Source organism: Dermochelys coriacea, chromosome 14 (assembly GCF_009764565.3).
Source record: "Dermochelys coriacea isolate rDerCor1 chromosome 14, rDerCor1.pri.v4, whole genome shotgun sequence".
Classification (NCBI taxonomy): Eukaryota; Metazoa; Chordata; order Testudines; family Dermochelyidae; genus Dermochelys; species Dermochelys coriacea.
This window is the reverse complement of record NC_050081.1, coordinates 13,888,207-13,909,546: the sequence shown is the minus strand read 5'-3', so window position 1 is coordinate 13,909,546 and position 21,340 is coordinate 13,888,207. Positions and strand designations below refer to the sequence as shown.

At 53.4% G+C, this 21,340-nt stretch overlaps 1 protein-coding gene across 4 annotated transcripts in view; it reads left to right on the top strand.

Moving 5' to 3' along the window:
* Positions 1-9,595: 9,595 nt before the first annotated feature.
* The window catches only part of SPATA20 (spermatogenesis associated 20), a 29,377-nt gene continuing 17,632 nt past the window's right edge, over positions 9,596-21,340 (top strand). Inside the window, exons 1-13 of one of the 4 annotated variants that reach the window (XM_043497277.1) lie at positions 9,651-9,760; positions 11,336-11,420; positions 12,451-12,588; positions 13,074-13,138; positions 13,989-14,143; positions 14,302-14,445; positions 14,918-15,119; positions 15,218-15,348; positions 15,515-15,619; positions 16,519-16,593; positions 17,477-17,689; positions 18,241-18,433; positions 20,467-20,635. In XM_043497277.1, the coding sequence (XP_043353212.1) occupies positions 11,419-11,420; positions 12,451-12,588; positions 13,074-13,138; positions 13,989-14,143; positions 14,302-14,445; positions 14,918-15,119; positions 15,218-15,348; positions 15,515-15,619; positions 16,519-16,593; positions 17,477-17,689; positions 18,241-18,433; positions 20,467-20,635 (1,592 nt within the window). In that variant the 5' untranslated portion in view covers positions 9,651-9,760; positions 11,336-11,418. Of the gene's footprint in view, positions 9,761-10,928; positions 11,175-11,335; positions 11,486-12,448; positions 12,589-13,073; positions 13,139-13,988; positions 14,144-14,301; positions 14,446-14,917; positions 15,120-15,217; positions 15,349-15,514; positions 15,620-16,518; positions 16,594-17,476; positions 17,690-18,240; positions 18,434-20,466; positions 20,636-21,340 lie in introns of all 4 variants that reach the window. The other 3 variants (XM_038371521.2, XM_043497278.1, XM_038371520.2) reach the window with 3 other exon arrangements.

The window sequence follows — 21,340 nt, the reverse complement described above, 5'->3', positions numbered from 1 at the left end:
TAACAATACCTGCAGCCCAGTCCCTGAGTCCCTTTGAAGCCTTCCCCTGTGATAGCAAGGACATGAGAGTCTCTCCCCAAATGAATTACAGTAAAATGGGAAACTCCTTTGTCATGTAACAGGGGGTCCACTTCTGACCACCACCCCAGCCTCTGTACACTGTTCTGGCAACATACAGGGGCTGCAGGGCTGCTATGATACTGTAGGGCCAATGTAAGTAGCCCTATGCTGCCCCCTTTACAGGAAGCTCCCAGTGCAGAGGCAGGTCAGTAGCATCCTGCTCTATTGGGGAATCTGGGCTTCAGCACAGCTCAGTGTTGGCTGCCAGAAGTTAGAGCACCCCCAGGACTGCTCTAGTTTATACCGGAAACTACAGACACCCTGAGCACAGCTGGTTTAAACCCACCTTTGACCCCCTCCTCCCGAAGTTTCTCTTTCTGGGCTGTTTCTTGGAGCACGGACAGCTGCACAGGCTCCTTATAGACTGGACAGGGCCACCTCCACCATGTTTGCAAAGATCCCTCGCCATTCTCAGCCACCACAAAATTCCAGAGCCTTTTCAGTGTAACCTAGAGGATGAACAGGAATAATATTGGAACAAGTCCACTGATCCATCTGTGCCATTCTCTTGGCTTTGACCATGCCCAGTGGCAAAGGCTACAGAGGGAGGCAGCACCCCCACCCCAGCTACAATGGTATTGGGGAAATTTTGCCTGACTCCAACTGGTGATCACCTTCTAACCCAACACACGGGGGCTGAAACGGGGTTGAAGTGTGAAGGGTTCTTCTAGGGCAGTGTTGAAACCAACATGGACCCTGACCTCCCTTCTTACCCAAGGCTGGAATGAACCCTCTATGGCAGGGGGAGCAGAGCATAGCAAGCAGTGGTGGACTGCTAACTCTGAATGAATAAAACGAAAAGGACTACTTGTGCCACCTTAGAGACTAACAAATTTATTTGAGCATAAGCTTTCGTGAGCTACAGCTCACTTCATCAGATGCATTCGGTGGAAAATGCATCCGATGAAGTGAGCTGTAGCTCACGAAAGCTTATGCTCTAATAAATTTGTTAGTCTCTAAGGTCCCACAAGTAGTCCTTTTCTTTTTGCGAATACAGACTAACACGGCTGCTACTCTGAAATCCGAATGAACACAGAGCCTGAAGACTCCTCTCTTAAGGGGTCAGGATGGAGGGACAATGGGGAAAGATGACATGGCTTCAGAGAAAAGATGCCAGTGCAACAAGTTGTTATAGCTGTTACTAAAAGATCAATCAAGCCAAGACATAAAGCAAAAAATAAAATAAAATAAAATAAAATAAAAAAAAGAAAACATTTCAAGCCATCCACTGGGGAAGAAGCAAATGTCATATATTCCAGCTCTCAAAGGGGCCTGCCTTTGCAGTCCTGAAATCTGCACTGCATGTGGATCTTTTTTGCTGCAAAAGCTTTTTCTGTGTTACATAACACCCCTCCATTTCCACCCCCTCCAAAAGGCACAGCAGGAACAAAATAGAAACAATCTGCCTGGGTTTAGCAGGTAATCAATTTAGTCAGGCTCCCTGTGCTCCAAGCACTGCCGCTACATTGTACCTGTCAGACTCAAAGCGTTTGGAAATTCGAATCAGCTCACCAAGGCGCTGACGCTGGGGTTTGGGGGAATGATCTCTCATCTGGCAATTACCAAGCAGCGCTGCTTGTTTCATACCTTCATGACAACAAATATTTAAGACCATCTTCTCTTCACATCCTGCAGCAAACAACATGGAGTCGCGAGGCCGGGCGGGGGGCGGGAGCCAATCCAGTGCAGCACTGAATCAACTCCCTTAGCAAAAATGTGCTTTGCCTCCCATAGTGTCATTAATAAACGCCAGTAAAAGGACAGCATTGTGCTTTGTCAGGTCTCTTTTTTTCTCCTCACCGCTGCACAAATAGGAAATTGATGTTCAAGAGCTAACAAGAGGCAGGGGGAGGTTAATGTGGCCCAGTCCTTCTCCTCTTTGGTGTGAGCAGGGCTGGTGGGAGTGCAGGTGTGCAGGTTACCCAGTGGCACTTAAAAGCAGATCAATGCCGAGCAGTTAATTAAATAGTAAGGCAGCTGCAGAAGGAGCTTGGAGTGGAGCAACCTCCTTGGTTCAGAAAAGCTGATGCTGGGCAGGGACAAAAGGCACAACAAACCCATCAAGCCTTGTTATTTTTCTAGGAGTGATGACAAGCAAGTGCTGGGCCTCCAACCTACATGGGACCGCAAACAAGGAGGAACCAGCCACGCAGAGCTGGTGTGGCATGTGATGTAGGTTGGCAGATGCTCTATATTGCTGCACTCTACTTTCTGGCAGATTGTCCTCTCTCATGTACTAGATGAATTTTATTAATGTATTCCCAGTGTTTCTCTGGGTGAAACACCAAATTATTGTAGCTGAAGAGTAAGTGCAAATGGTTGGGAGCTGTTCTGCATGTGCATAATTCATGTTGCAGTCCATTATGAGCATCCAGAGGAGCATCTCTTGGGCCATACTGTGAATTCATAGACAAGAATATAGTTCTCCAGTGCTTTCCCAAAAGACCTTGGATTCCAGGGAATCCTGATCTGGATACCAAACCTAAGAGGGACTGGGTCCGTAATAGACTGTTCATTGCTCAGGACCATGAAGGATTCATAAATAATAATACTTAATATTTATTGAGTAGTTTTCATCATAGATCTCAAAGCACTGTACAAAGGTGGGTCACCATCATGATCCCCATTTTATAAATGAATCAGAGAACTTAAGGGCCACATGTTTAAAGCTATTTAGGCACCTAAAGAGGCAGCTAGGCAAGTTATCAACACTCAAGTTACTTCTGTTGAGTTAGCCAAACTTGTGCGAAAGCAGCTATGCTAAGATGGGGGATGGATCGCTTGATGATGACCTGTTCTGTTCATTCCCTCTGAAGCAACTGGCATTGGCCACTGTAGGAAGACAGGATACTGGGCTAGATGGACCTTTGGCCTGACCCAGTATGGCCGCTCTTATGAATTAACACTTGTTCTTTTGAATTAACACTATGTCCCTGCTGGTGCTGCACTCACTCATGTGAGTCATTAAGCCTTCTGCGGTCATATCCCCCAGTTCTTTGCCCTGCAGAAAATGGAGCCACTCTGTCGATTCTTTCCCAGTGAACTGTGGGAGAAGTCATCTGTCCTTTCTGTGTACGGGGGGGAATGGTGGGAAGGCATTGGAGGCCTAGTGGCACTTCCATGGAGCTAGTCAGCAACCACACAAGAATGGTTGTGTTAGCAGCTGACATGTTGAGCTGGCTCCAGCTTTAGCCTATACCCCCTATGGGCCCAGTCAGCTTAATTGAAATGCAGTGGTACCACTGCCCCAAGGACTTTTGTGTGTGGAAGTGATTCAAGCAACACTTGAGTTATAACAGGAGTTAACTTTGGAACGAAGACAAGCCTGTGAGGGCTGCCCTATACCTCCAGTTGTGCTGGCCTAGTCATGTTACTAGCACAACTGTGCATGGGTGAGGGATTTGTGTGTGGCTGGGAGTTGAGTTACCAGGAGCAATCAAGCTACACCATGGGGTGATGACGCTGTAGTAGAACCAAGGCTTAAGGTGCTTTTGAAAATCCCCACCTCGGTTCTCTAAAGCTAGAATCTGCTGCTCCGCCAACGAAGGAAACAGCAACGGCAGAAGGGCTCACACGAGAGAGCTTTCAGAGTAGCAGCCATGTTAGTCTGTATCTGCAAAAAGAAAAGGAGTACTTGTGGCACCTTAGAGACTAACAAATTTATTTGCCCCCCTACTGTTCCTCACACATTCTGCTGGAAATGGCCCATCTTGATTATCACTACAAAAGGTTCCCCGCCCCCGCCAACTCTCCTGCTGGTAGCTCACCTTACCTGATCACTCTTGTTACAGTCTGTACGGTAACACCCATTGTTTCATGTTCTCTGTGTATATAAAATCTCCCTACTTTATTTTCCACTGCATGCATCCAATGGAAGTGAGCTGTAGCTCACAAAAGCTTAGACTCAAATAAATTTGTTAGTGTCTAAGGTGCTACAAGTACTCCTTTTCTTTTTACGAGAGAGCTATTAGAGGTAGCTGCCCACAGGAAAAGTAAAGAAATTACATAGACAAAGGCTACTCTGTTCCCTTCAGTCAAAATGTACAGTGTGCGTGAACATAAACTGACAGGTTCCGAATATTCACTCTGAAAGGAAACATCCCACGACATTGGAGCCCCAGGACAAATGTATCCCTGGTGTTTAGCTCCATTGAGTTAACGGTTGTTCCATCTGAGTCCGACTACACTGGCGTTACACAAGGATGAAATTGGCCTCCATTGCTTATGGTGGGCGATAAAACCACTTAGCCTTCCACAGAAGGTTTCAGTCACTGGAATGCCACAGATCAAGAACAGGCTATTTTGAAGTGATCTGGCACAGACAGATCCTGATGATTTCAGAGTGACTAAGGAGGAGCAGGGCGATTCTCCTACAGTCATTCTGACACGTCGGCCTGCCCTGATCAAGCTGCATTGAAGCATCAGTGGTGTTTTAGGCAGCTTGTGCAGGAGTGGGGAAATTGGCTCAGCCCACATATGGGAAGGCAGCCATCTACACTGGGGGGTAGCAGATGGTGGTGGAAGCTCTTTTTGGCCATGACCACCAGCATAAAGGCACAGAGACACTAGCGACTTGGGGAAGGATAGAGGAAACAAGGAAAAAAAATCCTATTGGGGATAGCATAGCCTTTTTTCACCGGGAAAAAAGGTGTGTACTTACCTCATGCTAGCTCACAAGAGATGACTAACAAGAGGTAAAATCCTAGGAAGACAAGGCAGTTGTAGTGTTAACAAATTACCAGGTGGTGATAAGCCCATGCTCCCCCAGTGCTTACTTTGAGTTGCTAAGGTGTGAAAACTACAGACTGCCTTGTCTTCCCTAGGCTTTCACCTGATGTTAGTTACCTCATGTTAGCTAGTATGTGATTAGGACACACCTTTTCCCCACTCAGGCGGGCAGAGGTGGTGGCTAGAGTAGATATTCTGGATTATCGCCGACTCTCATGATATTTGGCATTTTTCTGAAAGCCCCAGCTCCTGGAGTCACATGGAAGCCAAGGAAAGTGTGGGCCCCTTACTGAATGAGGGAGGCAAGCTAGTGACAGAGGATGTGGAAAAAGCTAATGTACTCAATGCTTTTTTTGCCTCTGTTTTCACTAACAAGGTCAGCTCCCAGACTGCTGTGCTGGGCATCACAAAATGGGGAAGAGATGGCCAGCCCTCTGTAGAGATAGAGGTGGTTAGGGACTATTTAGAAAAGCTGGACGTGCACAAGTCCATGGGGCCGGACGAATTGCATCCGAGAGTGCTGAGGGAATTGGCAGCTGTGATTGCAGAGCCCTTGGCCATTATCTTTGAAAACTCGTGGCGAACGGGGGAAGTCCCGGATGACTGGAAAAAGGCTAATGTAGTGCCCATCTTTAAAAAAGGGAAGAAGGAGGATCCTGGGAACTACAGGCCGGTCAGCCTCACCTCAGTCCCTGGAAAAATCATGGAGCAGGTCCTCAAAGAATCAATCCTGAAGCACTTAGAGGAGAGGAAAGTGATCAGGAACAGTCAGCATGGATTCACCAAGGGAAGGTCATGCCTGACTAATCTAATCGCCTTTTATGATGAGATTACTGGTTCTGTGGATGAAGGGAAAGCAGTGGATGTACTGTTTCTTGACTTTAGCAAAGCTTTTGACACGGTCTCCCACAGCATTCTTGTCAGCAAGTTAAGGAAGTATGGGCTGGATGAATGCACTATAAGGTGGGTAGAAAGCTGGCTAGATTGTCGGGCTCAACGGGTAGTGATCAATGGCTCCATGTCTAGTTGGCAGCCGGTGTCAAGTGGAGTGCCCCAGGGGTCGGTCCTGGGGCCCGTTTTGTTCAATATCTTCATAAATGATCTGGAGGATGGTGTGGATTGCACTCTCAGCAAATTTGCGGATGATACTAAACTGGGAGGAGTGGTAGATACGCTGGAGGGCAGGGATAGGATACAGAAGGACCTAGACAAATTGGAAGATTGGGCCAAAAGAAATCTAATGAGGTTCAATAAGGATAAGTGCAGGGTCCTGCACTTAGGATGGAAGAATCCAATGCACCGCTACAGACTAGGGACCGAATGGCTCGGCAGCAGTTCTGCGGAAAAGGACCTAGGGGTGACAGTGGACGAGAAGCTGGATATGAGTCGGCAGTGTGCCCTTGTTGCCAAGAAGGCCAATGGCATTTTGGGATGTATAAGTAGGGGCATAGCGAGCAGATCGAGGGACGTGATCGTTCCCCTCTATTCGACACTGGTGAGGCCTCATCTGGAGTACTGTGTCCAGTTTTGGGCCCCACACTACAAGAAGGATGTGGATAAATTGGAAAGAGTACAGCGAAGGGCAACAAAAATGATTAGGGGTCTAGAGCACATGACTTATGAGGAGAGGCTGAGGGAGCTGGGATTGTTTAGTCTGCAGAAGAGAAGAATGAGGGGGGATTTGATAGCTGCTTTCAACTACCTGAAAGGGGGTTTCAAAGAGGATGGCTCTAGACTGTTCTCAATGGTAGCAGATGACAGAACGAGGAGTAATGGTCTCAAGTTGCAATGGGGGAGGTTTAGATTGGATATTAGGAAAAACTTTTTCACTAAGAGGGTGGTAAAACACTGGAATGCGTTACCTAGGGAGGTGGTAGAATCTCCTTCCTTAGAGGTTTTTAAGGTCAGGCTTGACAAAGCCCTGGCTAGGATGATTTAACTGGGACTTGGTCCTGCTTTGAGCAGGGGGTTGGACTAGATGACCTTCTGGGGTCCCTTCCAACCCTGATATTCTATGATTCTATGATTCTATGACTCTCAGCTTTCATTCTTAAAAAATGGACATTTCTCTCTCCCTCATGGTTGCAGAGAAAAACTGGAAAATGTGACCCCCCCTTAAAGGTTCAAAGCCCAGAAGGTGAATAAAAAGCCCCCAGTTTTATTATTGTTTTCAGTCTCCTGATTTGGGGAGCCCTGACTCATGCTTTTCGAATACATGGTGTTGGCAATACCGGCGGGGACTCTGACTGTGTGTGCAGTGCAGGATGATCACCAGTCCTGTATTTGACGCCTAATGTCCCAGGAGCCCCGTCCTGGGGACTCAGCCCCAGGGTCACTCCCAGAGCCAGGGTCACCCCAACCTGGGGACTCAGCGCCAGGGTCACTCCCAGAGCCAGGGTCACCCCAACCTGCGGACTCAGTGCCAGGGTCACCCCAACCTGCGGACTCAGTGCCAGGGTCTCTCCCAGAGCCAGGGTCACCCCAACCTGGGGACTCAGCACCAGAGACACCCCCGCCCTGGGGACTCAGCCCCAGGGTCACTCCCAGAGCCAGGGTCACCCCAACCTGGGGACTCAGTGCCAGGGTCACCCCAACCTGCGGACTCAGTGCCAGGGTCTCTCCCAGAGCCAGGGTCACCCCAACCTGGGGACTCAGTGCCAGGGTCACTCCAACCTGCGGACTCAGTGCCAGGGTCTCTCCCAGAGCCAGGGTCACCCCAACCTGGGGACTCAGTGCCAGGGTCACCCCAACCTGCGGACTCAGTGCCAGGGTCTCTCCCAGAGCCAGGGTCACCCCAACCTGGGGACTCAGTGCCAGGGTCACCCCAACCTGCGGACTCAGTGCCAGGGTCTCTCCCAGAGCCAGGGTCACCCCAACCTGGGGACTCAGTGCCAGGGTCACCCCAACCTGCGGACTCAGTGCCAGGGTCTCTCCCAGAGCCAGGGTCACCCCAACCTGGGGACTCAGTGCCAGGGTCACTCCAACCTGCGGACTCAGTGCCAGGGTCTCTCCCAGAGCCAGGGTCACCCCAACCTGGGGACTCAGTGCCAGGGTCACCCCAACCTGCGGACTCAGTGCCAGGGTCTCTCCCAGAGCCAGGGTCACCCCAACCTGGGGACTCAGCACCAGAGACACCCCCGCCCTGGGGACTCAGCCCCAGGGTCACTCCCAGAGCCAGGGTCACCCCAACCTGGGGACTCAGTGCCAGGGTCACCCCAACCTGCGGACTCAGTGCCAGGGTCTCTCCCAGAGCCAGGGTCACCCCAACCTGGGGACTCAGTGCCAGGGTCACTCCAACCTGCGGACTCAGTGCCAGGGTCTCTCCCAGAGCCAGGGTCACCCCAACCTGGGGACTCAGTGCCAGGGTCACCCCAACCTGCGGACTCAGTGCCAGGGTCTCTCCCAGAGCCAGGGTCACCCCAACCTGGGGACTCAGTGCCAGGGTCACCCCAACCTGCGGACTCAGCCCCAGGGTCACTCCCAGAGCCAGGGTCACCCCAACCTGGGGACTCAGTGCCAGGGTCACCCCAACCTGCGGACTCAGTGCCAGGGTCTCTCCCAGAGCCAGGGTCACCCCAACCTGGGGACTCAGTGCCAGGGTCACTCCAACCTGCGGACTCAGTGCCAGGGTCTCTCCCAGAGCCAGGGTCACCCCAACCTGGGGACTCAGTGCCAGGGTCACCCCAACCTGCGGACTCAGTGCCAGGGTCTCTCCCAGAGCCAGGGTCACCCCAACCTGGGGACTCAGTGCCAGGGTCACTCCAACCTGCGGACTCAGTGCCAGGGTCTCTCCCAGAGCCAGGGTCACCCCAACCTGGGGACTCAGTGCCAGGGTCACCCCAACCTGCGGACTCAGTGCCAGGGTCTCTCCCAGAGCCAGGGTCACCCCAACCTGGGGACTCAGTGCCAGGGTCACCCCAACCTGCGGACTCAGTGCCAGGGTCTCTCCCAGAGCCAGGGTCACCCCAACCTGGGGACTCAGTGCCAGGGTCACCCCAACCTGCGGACTCAATGCCAGGGTCTCTCCCAGAGCCAGGGTCACCCCAACCTGGGGACTCAGTGCCAGGGTCACTCCAACCTGCGGACTCAGTGCCAGGGTCTCTCCCAGAGCCAGGGTCACCCCAACCTGGGGACTCAGTGCCAGGGTCACCCCAACCTGCGGACTCAGTGCCAGGGTCTCTCCCAGAGCCAGGGTCACCCCAACCTGCGGACTCAGTGCCAGGGTCACCCCAACCTGCGGACTCAGTGCCAGGGTCTCTCCCAGAGCCAGGGTCACCCCAACCTGCGGACTCAGTGCCAGGGTCTCTCCCAGAGCCAGGGTCACCCCAACCTGCGGACTCAGTGCCAGGGTCTCTCCCAGAGCCAGGGTCACCCCAACCTGGGGACTCAGTGCCAGGGTCACCCCAACCTGCGGACTCAGTGCCAGGGTCTCTCCCAGAGCCAGGGTCACCCCAACCTGGGGACTCAGTGCCAGGGTCACCCCAACCTGCGGACTCAGTGCCAGGGTCTCTCCCAGAGCCAGGGTCACCCCAACCTGGGGACTCAGTGCCAGGGTCACCCCAACCTGCGGACTCAGTGCCAGGGTCTCTCCCAGAGCCAGGGACACCCCCGCCCTGGGGACTCAGCGCCTGGGTCACTCCCAGAGCCAGGGTCACCCCAACCTGGGGACTCAGCGCCAGGGGCCCCCCCAGTGCGGGCCCCGGAAAGCCTTAGCCGCGGCCGGGCCCCTCCTCCCCGGCGCAGCGGGCCTATCCCTCCCCGTGGGCCCGGAGCTGTCCGGCCGCTGCCGCCCCCTGCCGGCCTCGCCGCAGCCCGAGCACGGGAGGAGGTCGCTGGCGGCGGCCATGATCTCCGCCCCCCTCCTGCGCCGCGGCTGCTGCCTGCTGTCCCGCCGGGCCGCCTGGACTCGCAGGTACCGGGGCAGAGCCCGGGGGCAGCCCGAACGGAGCCGGGCCAGGGATTGGGGCCGGCTCGGGAAGCCGGGGACGCTGCTGACATGGTCACAGCCCCGCCGGATCCCCGAGGGGAGCAGCCCCCCCGGTACTGACCCATGGGGGGGGTGGTTCTGTCAGGCCCAGGGGGATCCCCCCAGCCCCCCCACAGGATTGGGGGCGGGAGGCTGCTCGGTCTGACCCAGTGGGATCCGCCCCCCTCGGTCTGGAGCTGTCCCAAAGGGGCGTGTGGCTCTCTGACCCGGTGAGATTCCCTGGCTTGTCTTTGATCCAGCCCCGAAGAAAGGCTGGGGAGAATGTGTGGTCCTGTGTTTTGGGGGGAGCCCCCTGTGTGGTTGCTGCTCCTGACACTTGGGTGGTTCTGTCTGACCCACTCCCTGTCTAGGATACTGATCCGAGAGAGATGTTGTCTGCCCCAATAGGATCCCCTTGTCTGTCATTGGTACTGATCCATTGGGGGGCAGTGGTCTCTGTCCCTGGCGCTGACAGTTTATGATCCCTTTGCTCCTCCTAGTCTGGCCCTAGTTTCTGCCACACCCAAAAGTATTGTCCTGCCTGCTGCCCTTATTATGAGGCATGATTTGTATTCTGAATCTGGCAGCACGTCGGAGGCCCTTTCTGCTAAACACTATATGTTAAGTGCATGACAAGAGGCAACTGGGGGATTCAACAAACAGAAAGGGTGGAGGTTACAATAAGGTTCCCGATCTGTCCTACTGCTGGTCAAGAAAAATCCCCAGCCCCACTATCTCCCTATTCCCTTTGGCCACCCCTAGGACTGAGGCATTCCGTTCGTCGCAGTATGAGAGTAAGTGTTTGCTACAGCCAGATCTGACCCAGTGTTGCACCTGGGACTTATCTGTCTATTCAGCCTGCCACTGATCCTCATTCAGATTGGTAATGACCAGGGAGAGATCAGCTGCCTGTCCCTGAATCTGAGCCCCATTCCTCACTGTTAGGATGAGCAATGCCATGCCGATGCCTGTACATCTGCCTGATGCAGCATTGATTTTTTTGTGGGTTGCAGTCTTTGGAGCTGATCCCAGAGGCTGTGTAATGTCAGGATCACTCCATACTAATCCCCTATATTTTTGTCTACTCTACCTGTCTATCTTCTCTTGGCCCAAGCTTTGCAGTTAACCTTCCCCTTCATTCTCTTCTCTTGCTCTTGTCTTTGCTCTGTCTCCCATATCCCGCCCTGGAAGCTCCTTCCGGATCTGCTCCACCCTGTCTGCATCCTGTCCTCCTCCTCCATGTCCCATTTTAGGAGTTTACTCCATTCACAAGGCTCACCAGGTCCTTGGTTTCCTCCAAAATGATGGCAAGAGAGTGAGAAAAGATGAGCCCCACAAAAAGTGTGGGACCCAAGAGACAAGTGAGCTGTAGCTCACGAAAGCTTATGCTCAAATAAATTTGTTAGTCTCTAAGGTGCCACAAGTACTCCTTTTCTTTTTGCGAATACAGACTAACACGGCTGCTACTCTGAAAACTGAATTACTTGTGTATATTACTTCCTATCCTTTGTTGGCTTCAAGCCTGTTTAGGTTGGGAACTCCGAGGAGAGACCTTGTCTTTGGATCAGTGTGAGGAGCATCTGGCATGTTTTGGAGCTGCGTAAATGTAAAGTCTCTGTTGCTGGTCTCCTTGTGGAGCGAGGCAAGGCTGTGGCTGTGAGGCCTTTTCAGGTCTGTGGGGACAGTTAGGAGGTAAAAGGAGAGATGTTTGCAGGGGAGGGAGGGGAATGGTTCAGCACAGAGGATCCTGAGGGCTGAGTTTCTTTGGGGTGCTAGGAGGTTGTGTGTGGTCCAGGTTGGGGTACTGGCTGGGGACTTGTGAGACCTGGGTTCAGTTGCCTATGCCCACCGTGTGTGACCTGAGGGCAAGTCACTTTGCCTTTCTATGCCTTGGTTCCCCAGCTGGAAGAGTGGGGAAGATAACTGTCCCCTTCCTCGCAGGGGTGTTGTGAGGCACTCACATGCTGTGGGACTGGAATACAGGTACCTGCAGCAGAATGAATTGGCAGTTCTGAGCTTTATACCGGTGGATGGTCTTTGTGTTGGCCAGAAAGGGAAGGGTTTTGGAGTGGGCTCAAAGGAGCAGCATACCTATCGGGGGCTGGGGCTCTAGGGAGAGGAACCATGTGCATGCTGAGCAGGTAGCCTTCTGGGGTATGGCTAAGGAGATGGTATTTGGCTGGAGGGAGAGGACACAATCCTTCGCTGCTGCAGCTGTGCACCTGGGGCTGTGGGAGCCGCTCTCAGCTGGGCTATGACACAGCTCGCGCATCACAATGGCAGCATTAACACTCCTTCCCCTACCCACTGGGGGCACGCTTGAGCTAGCTTTGTGCTGGCAGGGCCTAAGTCACCTCAACCCAGACCCCCTGCGGTAAACCAAGAGATTAGTGTCACAGCTCACAACTCCAGCCTTGGGTTTGCAGTGAGGAACCGGCAGCGTTCACAGATACAGACAGACCACACTGCTGCCCCCTGCCCACCGGGGATCATGCCGGGCTGTTCGGGTGTGTACAGGGATCTCAAGAAGCCTGGGCCATATGCTGATCCAGTCCTTAGCAGTTCTTGGGACTTTGGTGTCTTACTCGACTTCGGGGATGAGTGATGCTAACAAACCTTTGTGTTCCTTGTCACAGGACTGTGTTTCTGAGAGGGGGCCCAGCCATGGCCACAGGAGGGAAAAGCAGCCAATCTAGCATCCATCGTTACACCAACCGTCTGATTAACGAGAAGTCTCCCTACCTCCTCCAGCATGCCCACAATCCAGTGGACTGGTGAGAGAGAGAGCCTTCCCCTCTTCCCTTTCATTTTACCAACTGTGAAGCTGGGTTGGGTCCGTGGGATCTGGGATGGATGGCAGCACAGTTTAAATCAGTGGTGGGCACCCTTTGGCCCCCAGGCTGCAGGTTGCCTACCACCAGCTTAAATGTACAGCCAGAGTTTTCCATTAGGGATATTTCTGTGTGTGTATGGGGTGGGTATCACCCTGATGCGATGGAGTTGTGTGTGTGTGTGTGCGCTTGTGTCACCCTGAGGCTGTGGAGTTCTTCCCTTCATAACCTGTATGTTCAGATTTGTGATAACCTTGTGGGGTAGGAGGTGACCATGTGCTACAGTCCAGAGCCCAGAATTGGACTTGATTATCCACAACGAGCACACTGATTGCCTCCCATCTTATAACTGGTCCTCAGCCAGTGTAAGATATAGTCTAAAACCCAGCAGCCCTCATGGCAGAAGCCCTCTTTTTCTTTTCTCCCAGGTACCCGTGGGGCCAGGAAGCCTTTGATAAATCAAAGAAAGAAAATAAGCTGATATTTCTGTCAGGTAACCCAAGAGCAAATGCACTGAGCTTTCCCATGCATTGTTATGTCAATTACACCATAGACAATGCATCTTTGTGTCAAGCTGGTATGTGAATGGTACTGGAGATCCTTTGAGAAGATTGCCTAATAACCTTGTACTTTGTATCCGCATGAGAGGATGAGACAGTTTTAGGGCTTGTCTACACAGAGGTTATTCCGGAATAAGATAGGATGTGAATTTAAATGACTATAGCTATTCCTGAATACCTTTCTGTGTGGATACACTTAATCCAGAATAAGTGTGCTGTTTTCAGGTTTTGCTTAATCCACCTCCAAAGTGGATTAAGCATTATCAATTCTGGTTAATTCCCACATGTAGACTAGCCCTTAAATGAACACTAGTTTAAACTGGGCAAAACCATGCTCTGAAGTGTCCCTAGCCACTGTTTGCCAGAAGCTGGGAATGGACAACAGGGGATGGATCACTTGCTGTTTACCTATTTGGTTCATTCCCTCTGAAGTACCAGGCATTGGCCACTGTTGGAAGACAGGATACTGGGCAAGATGGACCTTCGGTCCAACCCAATATGACCGTTCTTATGTTCTTATCCAATGGGCTTCTTCTTGTTTACAAGAGTCTAAGGGGCATAATCATAGGGGTTAGAGATGGAAATGACAGGAAATGACAGAATCTACATTCCTCCAATGCAGATTCATTCCCTGCAGTTTACTCTCCAATCCGATTTGTAACTGTCCCATTCAATGGGGATCCCCTTGGGAGAGTATTCCACAGTGACTAGATTTCATTAGTAGGACATTTGGCCCACTATTTAGCTTGGAACCTTTCTTTAATCGACAGTGTTTGTTTTCAGTCGGCTATTCCACCTGCCACTGGTGCCACGTGATGGAGCAGGAGTCCTTCAAGAACAAAGAGATCGGCAAGATTCTGAACGACAACTTTGTGTGCATAAAAGTGGATCGTGAGGAGCGACCAGATGTGGATAAAGTTTACATGACCTTTGTGCAGGTGAGGAGGTGGGTCTGACGTGGGACGATGACAAGAAAGGGGACATGCATGACAAGAGGTGTGGAGAGAACCTCTCCACCATCCCTGGGTTAGACACACACATTATGATACCAAGGGGTGGCTGAGAGATGATCACTTATCCATGGTTTTTCTTGCAGGCCACCAGCAGTGGAGGGGGCTGGCCAATGAGTGTGTGGCTGACTCCTGACCTCAAACCCTTTGTAGGTGGGACATATTTCCCTCCTGAAGACGGAATTTACCAAGTCGGCTTTCGGACGGTGCTTCTCCGAATTGCTGATCAGGTATACATTTTTGCTGCCTGAGATTTTGTGGTGGGTTTTTGGGTCCTCATCAGAAAAGTACAGCACAGAAACCTGGGACAAGGGAGTGGTCTAGCCATCGCTGTTAGCACTGATTGTTTGATTTGGAGGGTTGATGGGGAAAATTGGATTTGGGGTTGGGATAGTGGGGACATGTATGTTTGGGGGAAAAGCGTACTGGATGTGGGGAACAGAGAGGGGCCAGTTAGTGAAAAAAACCACCCACTGATGGATTGCATATGGACGAGGTGCAGAGCTCTGGATGGGTTAGAGATTGATTAGAATTGATCTGGGGAAGGGAATCATTGGGTGCTAGACCAAAGAACTGGACTGGGGCCTGAAGACAGAATCTGGATTTGAATAACGCAGGGAACCTCATCAAGAGGGGACAAAGGCTATGAGCAACTGATGGGGCAAGACTGACCTTCCGGCTCTTTCATGGTCTCCCTCCTAGTGGAAGCAGAACAAAAATGCCCTTTTGGAGAATAGCCAGAGGATTATGTCAGCACTGCTGGCAAGGGCTGAGATCGGCATCAAAGGGGAAGATTCGCCCCCACCTTTTCCAGAGGTGATGGCCAGGTGTTTCCAGCAGCTGTCTGAATCATATGATGAGGAATATGGTGGCTTTTCAGAGTTTCCAAAGTTCCCCACGCCAGGTCAGTCCATTGTCTCCTAACTGAGCCATCGCAGCAGAAGGGAGCAGCCAAAGGCATGGGACTGACCTCAGGTGCTTGGCTTTGTTATTGTGTTGCAGTTAATTTAAATTTCCTGTTCACATACTGGACCCTACACCGGGCATCCCCTGATGGCGCACGGGCCTTGCAGATGGTGCTGCACACTCTCAAGATGATGGCCTATGGTGGGATTCATGATCACATTGCTCAGGTAAGGGGGGCTGGGTGTTTGATGGACTGGACTGATGGCTCTTGGAGGCACTTTGCTTGGGTAGCATGAAGTGTTCTCTGTTGGAAAGAAGACCCTGGAGATATGAGACTGCTGACCAGGGATGGTGCTGGGCTCTGGTGCATGTGTACTATTTCTGTCTCTGCAGGGATTCCATCGCTACTCCACTGACCAGAGATGGCATGTTCCTCATTTTGAGAAGATGCTGTATGATCAGGGGCAGCTAGCTGTGGTCTATGCCAGGGCGTTTCAGGTAGGCCCACTGTAACTTTTAGCCCTAGTGATAACTTAAGGCTCTGAATCAAAGCTCAGAAGAAATGGCCCCTGAGCAGAGGTCTGATCTCAGCAAGAAGCAGCTCATTTCGGACAGTCATGAGCTGCCTGCAGGTTGAGGCTCAACCCCCATTACACAGAGGGGTGAGAGGGAAGCTATCGAATGTATGAGCCATCAGCCAAAAGCACGGCACAAGTGGGAAGATCCCTCAGCTGAGCACCCGTGGAGATGCCTTCCCATGGGGACAGGGCAGAGCGAGAACACGGACCCCACTGGGAGCTCGGCTCCCCCGGCTCTGCTTCCCAGAGCAGTGGGTGTAAATCAGCAGGAGAGAGGCTGTGTGTGTCCATACCAGAGCAATACAGGGTCTAAGAGTAGGCCCCAAGTACGATGGATCTGAGGATCCTGGTTACCTGTCATCTGCAATGAAGGCAGATGAAATTATTGGCCCATCTATTGTCTTGAGACCATCCCAGGAAACTCTGCTTGTCTGAAGCCGGGGACTCTGACCCTGCTCTGCTGGCCTCTGGCCAGACGGGGATTTCTCCTTCACTCTGCTAGCCTCCAAAGGGTTTTGCTGCCGAGGTTTCAAACACAAGCAAAAGTGGAGCTTCAGGTGGGACATTCTGAGCTTGACTTTATGTAAGCGTCCAAAGGATGTCTGCTCTCAGCAACTCTGGTGTAGATCTGGGGTAACTCAAAGACACCAGCAGATTTCCCTGGTGTGACGGCGACCCTCCAATCCAATCCTGGGTGTGCAATCCTGAAACCAGCAGATTTGCTGTTTCCCTGCGTCAGCTCTTTAAATCAGAAGCCCCTGATTGATCTTATTAGCATCGCTTATCACTGGAATGGAATCCTCGTTGTGTCTTTAACAGATTTCTGGCGATGAATTCTTTGCCGATGTTGCTGCGGACATTCTGCTCTATGTCTCCCGCGATCTGAGTGACAGGGTAAGTCAGCGCCTTTGCTCGGATGTGGGAATCGCTTGCTTCATTGCCGCCATCATATCCGGTGGCTCCTGTGCTTCGCCAGCGATCAAAGTCACTGACACGAAGCCAAGCCGTTCCTTCACTCCTAGTGCCCAGGCTCCTTCGTGCCTGTGTATCCCCACCTCTGCTGGCTGTAACAGACTGGTTTATGCCAGTTCTGTCTCCTTCTGTCTTGTCCCCTGCAGCGCTTCCTGCTGCCTGGGATAGAGATGGGTCTATGCCTGACCTATGTAGGTATTTCTATGGTCCTCACGGCTGTCTTACCTGATGGCCTCACAATCAGTAATGGATTTTAGCCTCACAACACCCTGGGAGGGAGAGAAGTGCCATACCCATTTTATAGAGGGGGAACTGAGGCACGGGGAGATTTAGGGATTTGCCCAAGGTCAGACAAGAAGCTGAGCCACTAAATGAACCCAGATATCTTGCATCCCCAGACCAGCGCCCTATTAACTATACTGATATATCAGTACACTACACCTGGAGTATCCCCCTCTGCTCTATTCCCGGCAGCACCTCCTGCTGGCTGGGGCGGAGATTTCTCTATATCCGGAGTATCGCCCTCTGCCCTGTTCCCTGCAGCACCCCCTGCTGGCTGGGGTGGAGATTTCTCTGTCTGGAATATCCCCCTCTGCCCTGTTCCCTGTAGCACCCCCTGCTGGCTGAGGTGGAGATTTCTCTATATCCAGAGTATCCCGCTCTGCCCTGTTCCCTGCAGCACCGCCCACTGGCCAGGGAGATCAGTCACAGAGGCTTGATCGTACATCACTAACGCGTGTGTGGTCAGAGGGTGGCCCTCTGACCGGCCAAGCGTCTGTGTTAATGGGGCTGCTGCGTGTTTCAGGCTGGAGGGTTCTACAGCGCAGAGGACGCAGACTCCTACCCGACGGCCAAGTCCAAAGAGAAGCGGGAGGGGGCCTTCTGTGTATGGATGGCAGAGGAAATACGGTGCCTCCTTCCAGAGCCTGTGGAAGGGGCCTTGGAACAGAAGACTCTGGCAGATGTGTTCATGCATCACTATGGGATTAAGGAAGGTGGGAACGTGAGCCCAGCGAAGGTGAGCTGGGAGAGAGGGCCTGAGGCTATGGGGAGGGAAATGGAGGCAGGGAGCGAGGGACACTGGGAACACTGGCCTCTGAACTGCACGGACAGGTGTAGCGAAGGGAGAAGGGTTCCAAAGTAGCTATATGGGCAGGGAGATTCTGGGAAGGCGTATGGCGATATTGGCAGTTAGCCATACTGGGAGGAGATGATATGTGGCAACTGGGGGTACTGGGAGGAAGTGACTCTAGCAGCTGGGGATACTGGGAAGACACTGTGTGGAAATATGGGCTGTTAGTCATTGATAGCTGTGGTTATTGAAAGGAAGCTGCACTGGCGGCTGGGGATACTGGGTGGGAGTGGTGCTGGCTGCTGGGGTCTGGGGAGGGAGGTACTGCTAGCTAGGGATCCCTGGAGAGAGCCATCCTGGGGGGGTAGGACGCAGTCACTCACTTGAGTTTGTGATGGGAGGCCATCCTGGAGAGCACGAGTGTAGGCCCGGCCCAGGGTGCAGCCTCATTTGGTCCCTGAAGCGGGAGCTGTGATGCCCCTGGCTCCTCGTTTCAGGACCCGCACCAGGAGCTGAGGGGACAGAACGTGCTGATTGTGCAGTATTCCCTGGAGCTGACGGCAGCCAGGTTCGGGCTGGGCCTGGAACAGCTCAAGACGATGCTGGTGAAGAGCAGAAAGCGACTCTGCGAAGCCCGGGGTCACCGACCACGCCCGCATCTGGACACCAAGATGCTGGCATCCTGGAATGGTGAGAAGGGTCCCTCAGGCTCAGGGGAGTCACTGGGTGTGAAAGGTGCAGACGACTTGCTGGGAGTGACATTCAGCCAGTGCTGGGCTCACGTCCCTAGATGAACTGGCTACAGAAGCAGCCAAGAAGCCTTGTCTAAATCTCTGGAGAGGAACCATAGTCCGGGGCTGGATTACAGAGTCTGGGGTCCTAGGCCCACCCCATGATATGAGACATCCCTTATCCCCCACTGAACTGCGGCACTGCCCCCAAGACATGGCTCCATGCCTCATTTGGAGGGCTTGGGCCAGCTCACACCTCTCCGAGCTATTGTTTCAGGCTGTGTGCAAACTCAGGCAAGCATCAGCCACACTTGGGTCACACGGTCAAGCTTTTCTCCACAACCCCGAGGGCTAGGAGCTTAAGTTCTTTTAAAAAAATGAAAGCTGAGATTTGGCTGTTATCACATGACTCCAGGAGCAGGGGCCTTGTGCCCGGACCTGTGAGGCCAAGCTCTAATCCAGCGTTGCTGTAGTCTCATCTGCCCAGGAGCGGGCAGCCCATCCAGACACTGAGATCAGTTGAGAGAGTGGTTTGAGGGAGGGCTCTTTGAATTAATTGTCCCAGAGTCCAGGAGGTGCTGCAAGAAATGAGACAGGGAGATACCCAGGGTGTAGAGCAGTCCCTGGCCCAGCCAGCAGGAGGCAGTGCAGAGCCTATAGTCCCTTTTGGACCCCTGAGTTCAGTGCCTTTAGGCCACGGTCATGGCTGAATTCTCTCCCTTGCTCCCTGTTCGGACTTGTCCTTTGGCTCTGCCTCCTGGCTTGCTAGTCCCTGGAGGGACTGGTCTGGGGCCCTGCAGAGCCTTCCAGTGTGGGGGTAGGGGTTGGGAGGTATGTCAGGCTGCTGGGGCATCCTGGGCACACAGCAGTGAGGGGCGATTGCTCGAGGGGTCCCTGCATTTCTTACTTCACAGCCGAGAGCCGGCCCTGCCGAGAGGTCTTGGGCTGGGAGCTCAACAGCAACTCCATTCCATCCTTCTAGCCCCCAGCCCCCCTTCCCCAGCCCCGTCATGGGCTTTTCTTGCATCCCCTCCGACTACTCATGGCTTTCCCTCGGACCTCTTCTCCTGCTGATGATCCCTGCTGGGATGTGACCTTTCTTCACCTCTGGGGCATCTCCAGCGCCCTGGGTCAAGCTGAGAGGCCCCCCGGGAGCATGGGCAAGGTGAATCCTCCCTCTTGGGAAGGCATCTGGCAGGACAGTGCCCCTGCCTCTCCTGCAGGCCTGGCACAGGCATCGCCTTTGCTCCCAGGTGCTGCTGAGCTACTTCCTCTCTGAGGCTCTCCGCCTCCCGGTGGCAGGGTTATAACAGAGCAAACCCAGGGAAGGGACACTCAGGACCGCTTGCCAAGACGGTTCTCCCATTTGCCAGCAGGGGGCAGCAGAACCTTTCTCTGGTTTTCAGGGCAGCCTTTGTAAAGGCTCCTTAACACACGTAAACGGTCAAAAGTGTTGGTGTGGTGCCATGGGGCTGAGACGTCAGGAGTTCAAGTCCCAGGCTAGGATCAGAGCCCATGGCCAGCACTGACACTGCTAGCTGGCATGGGAGTGGAGGGGCCAGGTGTCTGTCTGTCGCTGGTACAAACCCAGGTGTCCCATGGTAGGTAGTAAGCTCTATCCTGACCGGTGTTCCCTCCCAATGAATCTGTCTGCGTGTGAGCTCTCCCGGAGTCAGAGTGGCTGCTGCACTTGTCTATCATGACTGCACGGCGTGGCTGGGCTACCGCAGGTAGGAGAGACTCCATATTCCACTAAAGGGGCATTTCGGAGCTTTTTTCCTGGCAGCTGCCACTCTGATGAGATGTGATGTTCTCGGTGGCTTACACTGGTTGCCAGGGGTTGGGGCCTGTCCTGCTTTCAGCCCAGCTTCGACCTCAGCAAGGTGAAGCTCCAGGCGGGCTGTTTAAACAAAGGAGTGGAGATCGCTGGTCAGTAAATGGTCCCAGCTGCACCCTGAGCGAGGCTCTTTTCTCTCTCTCTGACCCGTGCAGGCCTGATGATCTCGGGCTTCGCTCAGACTGGGGCAATCCTCCGCAAGGAGGAGTACGTCAGCCGGGCTGAGCTGGCTGCTGACTTCCTGCGAGGCCACCTGTTCGATGCCAGCAGCGGCAGGCTGCTGCGGAGCTGCTACCGGGGCAAAAGCAGCTCGGTGGAGCAGAGGTGAGTGTGGGAGGAAGCGTGACGGGGGTGGGTGAGTATCAACATAGAACTAAGGAGGCCGATTGTCTGTCCATCTCTTTAATCTACCTTATCTATTCTGCTGCATTTCAAAGGTGGCCATTGCTGTGGTATCTGGGCTCCGGTTTCCATGAGGAGCTGGTTTTCTGCGTCCCTTTGAGTGCTCTCTACCCTATTCACAGCCCCCCGCTTCGCAGGCCCCAGCCTTCCCCTTGGGGCCACTCACACTGCCCAGCCTGCAGGCAGCCAAAGAGTCGCCGTTACTACGTCCCTCGTGGACTGCCCTCACTGCCCTTCTGGTGCTCCCCCCACCCCCACATTGTCAGGCTGGGTGGGGAGTGGCTGACGTTGGCTGGTGCTGCAAGACGTTGCCACTGGTCTAGCAGACTGGCCGGTCGGCGTCTGCCTTGGAACGAGAGAGCAGGGGAGAGACTGAGAAGCAGGGTCCCAGCCAGGCCACGCTGCTGTGGTAAGTGGCGAGATCTCTGTGCACAGCTGGAGGGACCCTCTGTCTGGGGGTCTGTCTAGACCATTGTCCGTATGGCCGTGCAAGCCTCTCTTCTCACAGATCTGTCTCCATGCAGCCCTCTGCCCATGGGGCCATTCAGCTATCAGTCCGCCTGCCCCCTCGGGGCTGGGGTTCTGTTCAGACGGGGTGATGCTGCTACAGTCCGGGGCAGGTCTGTT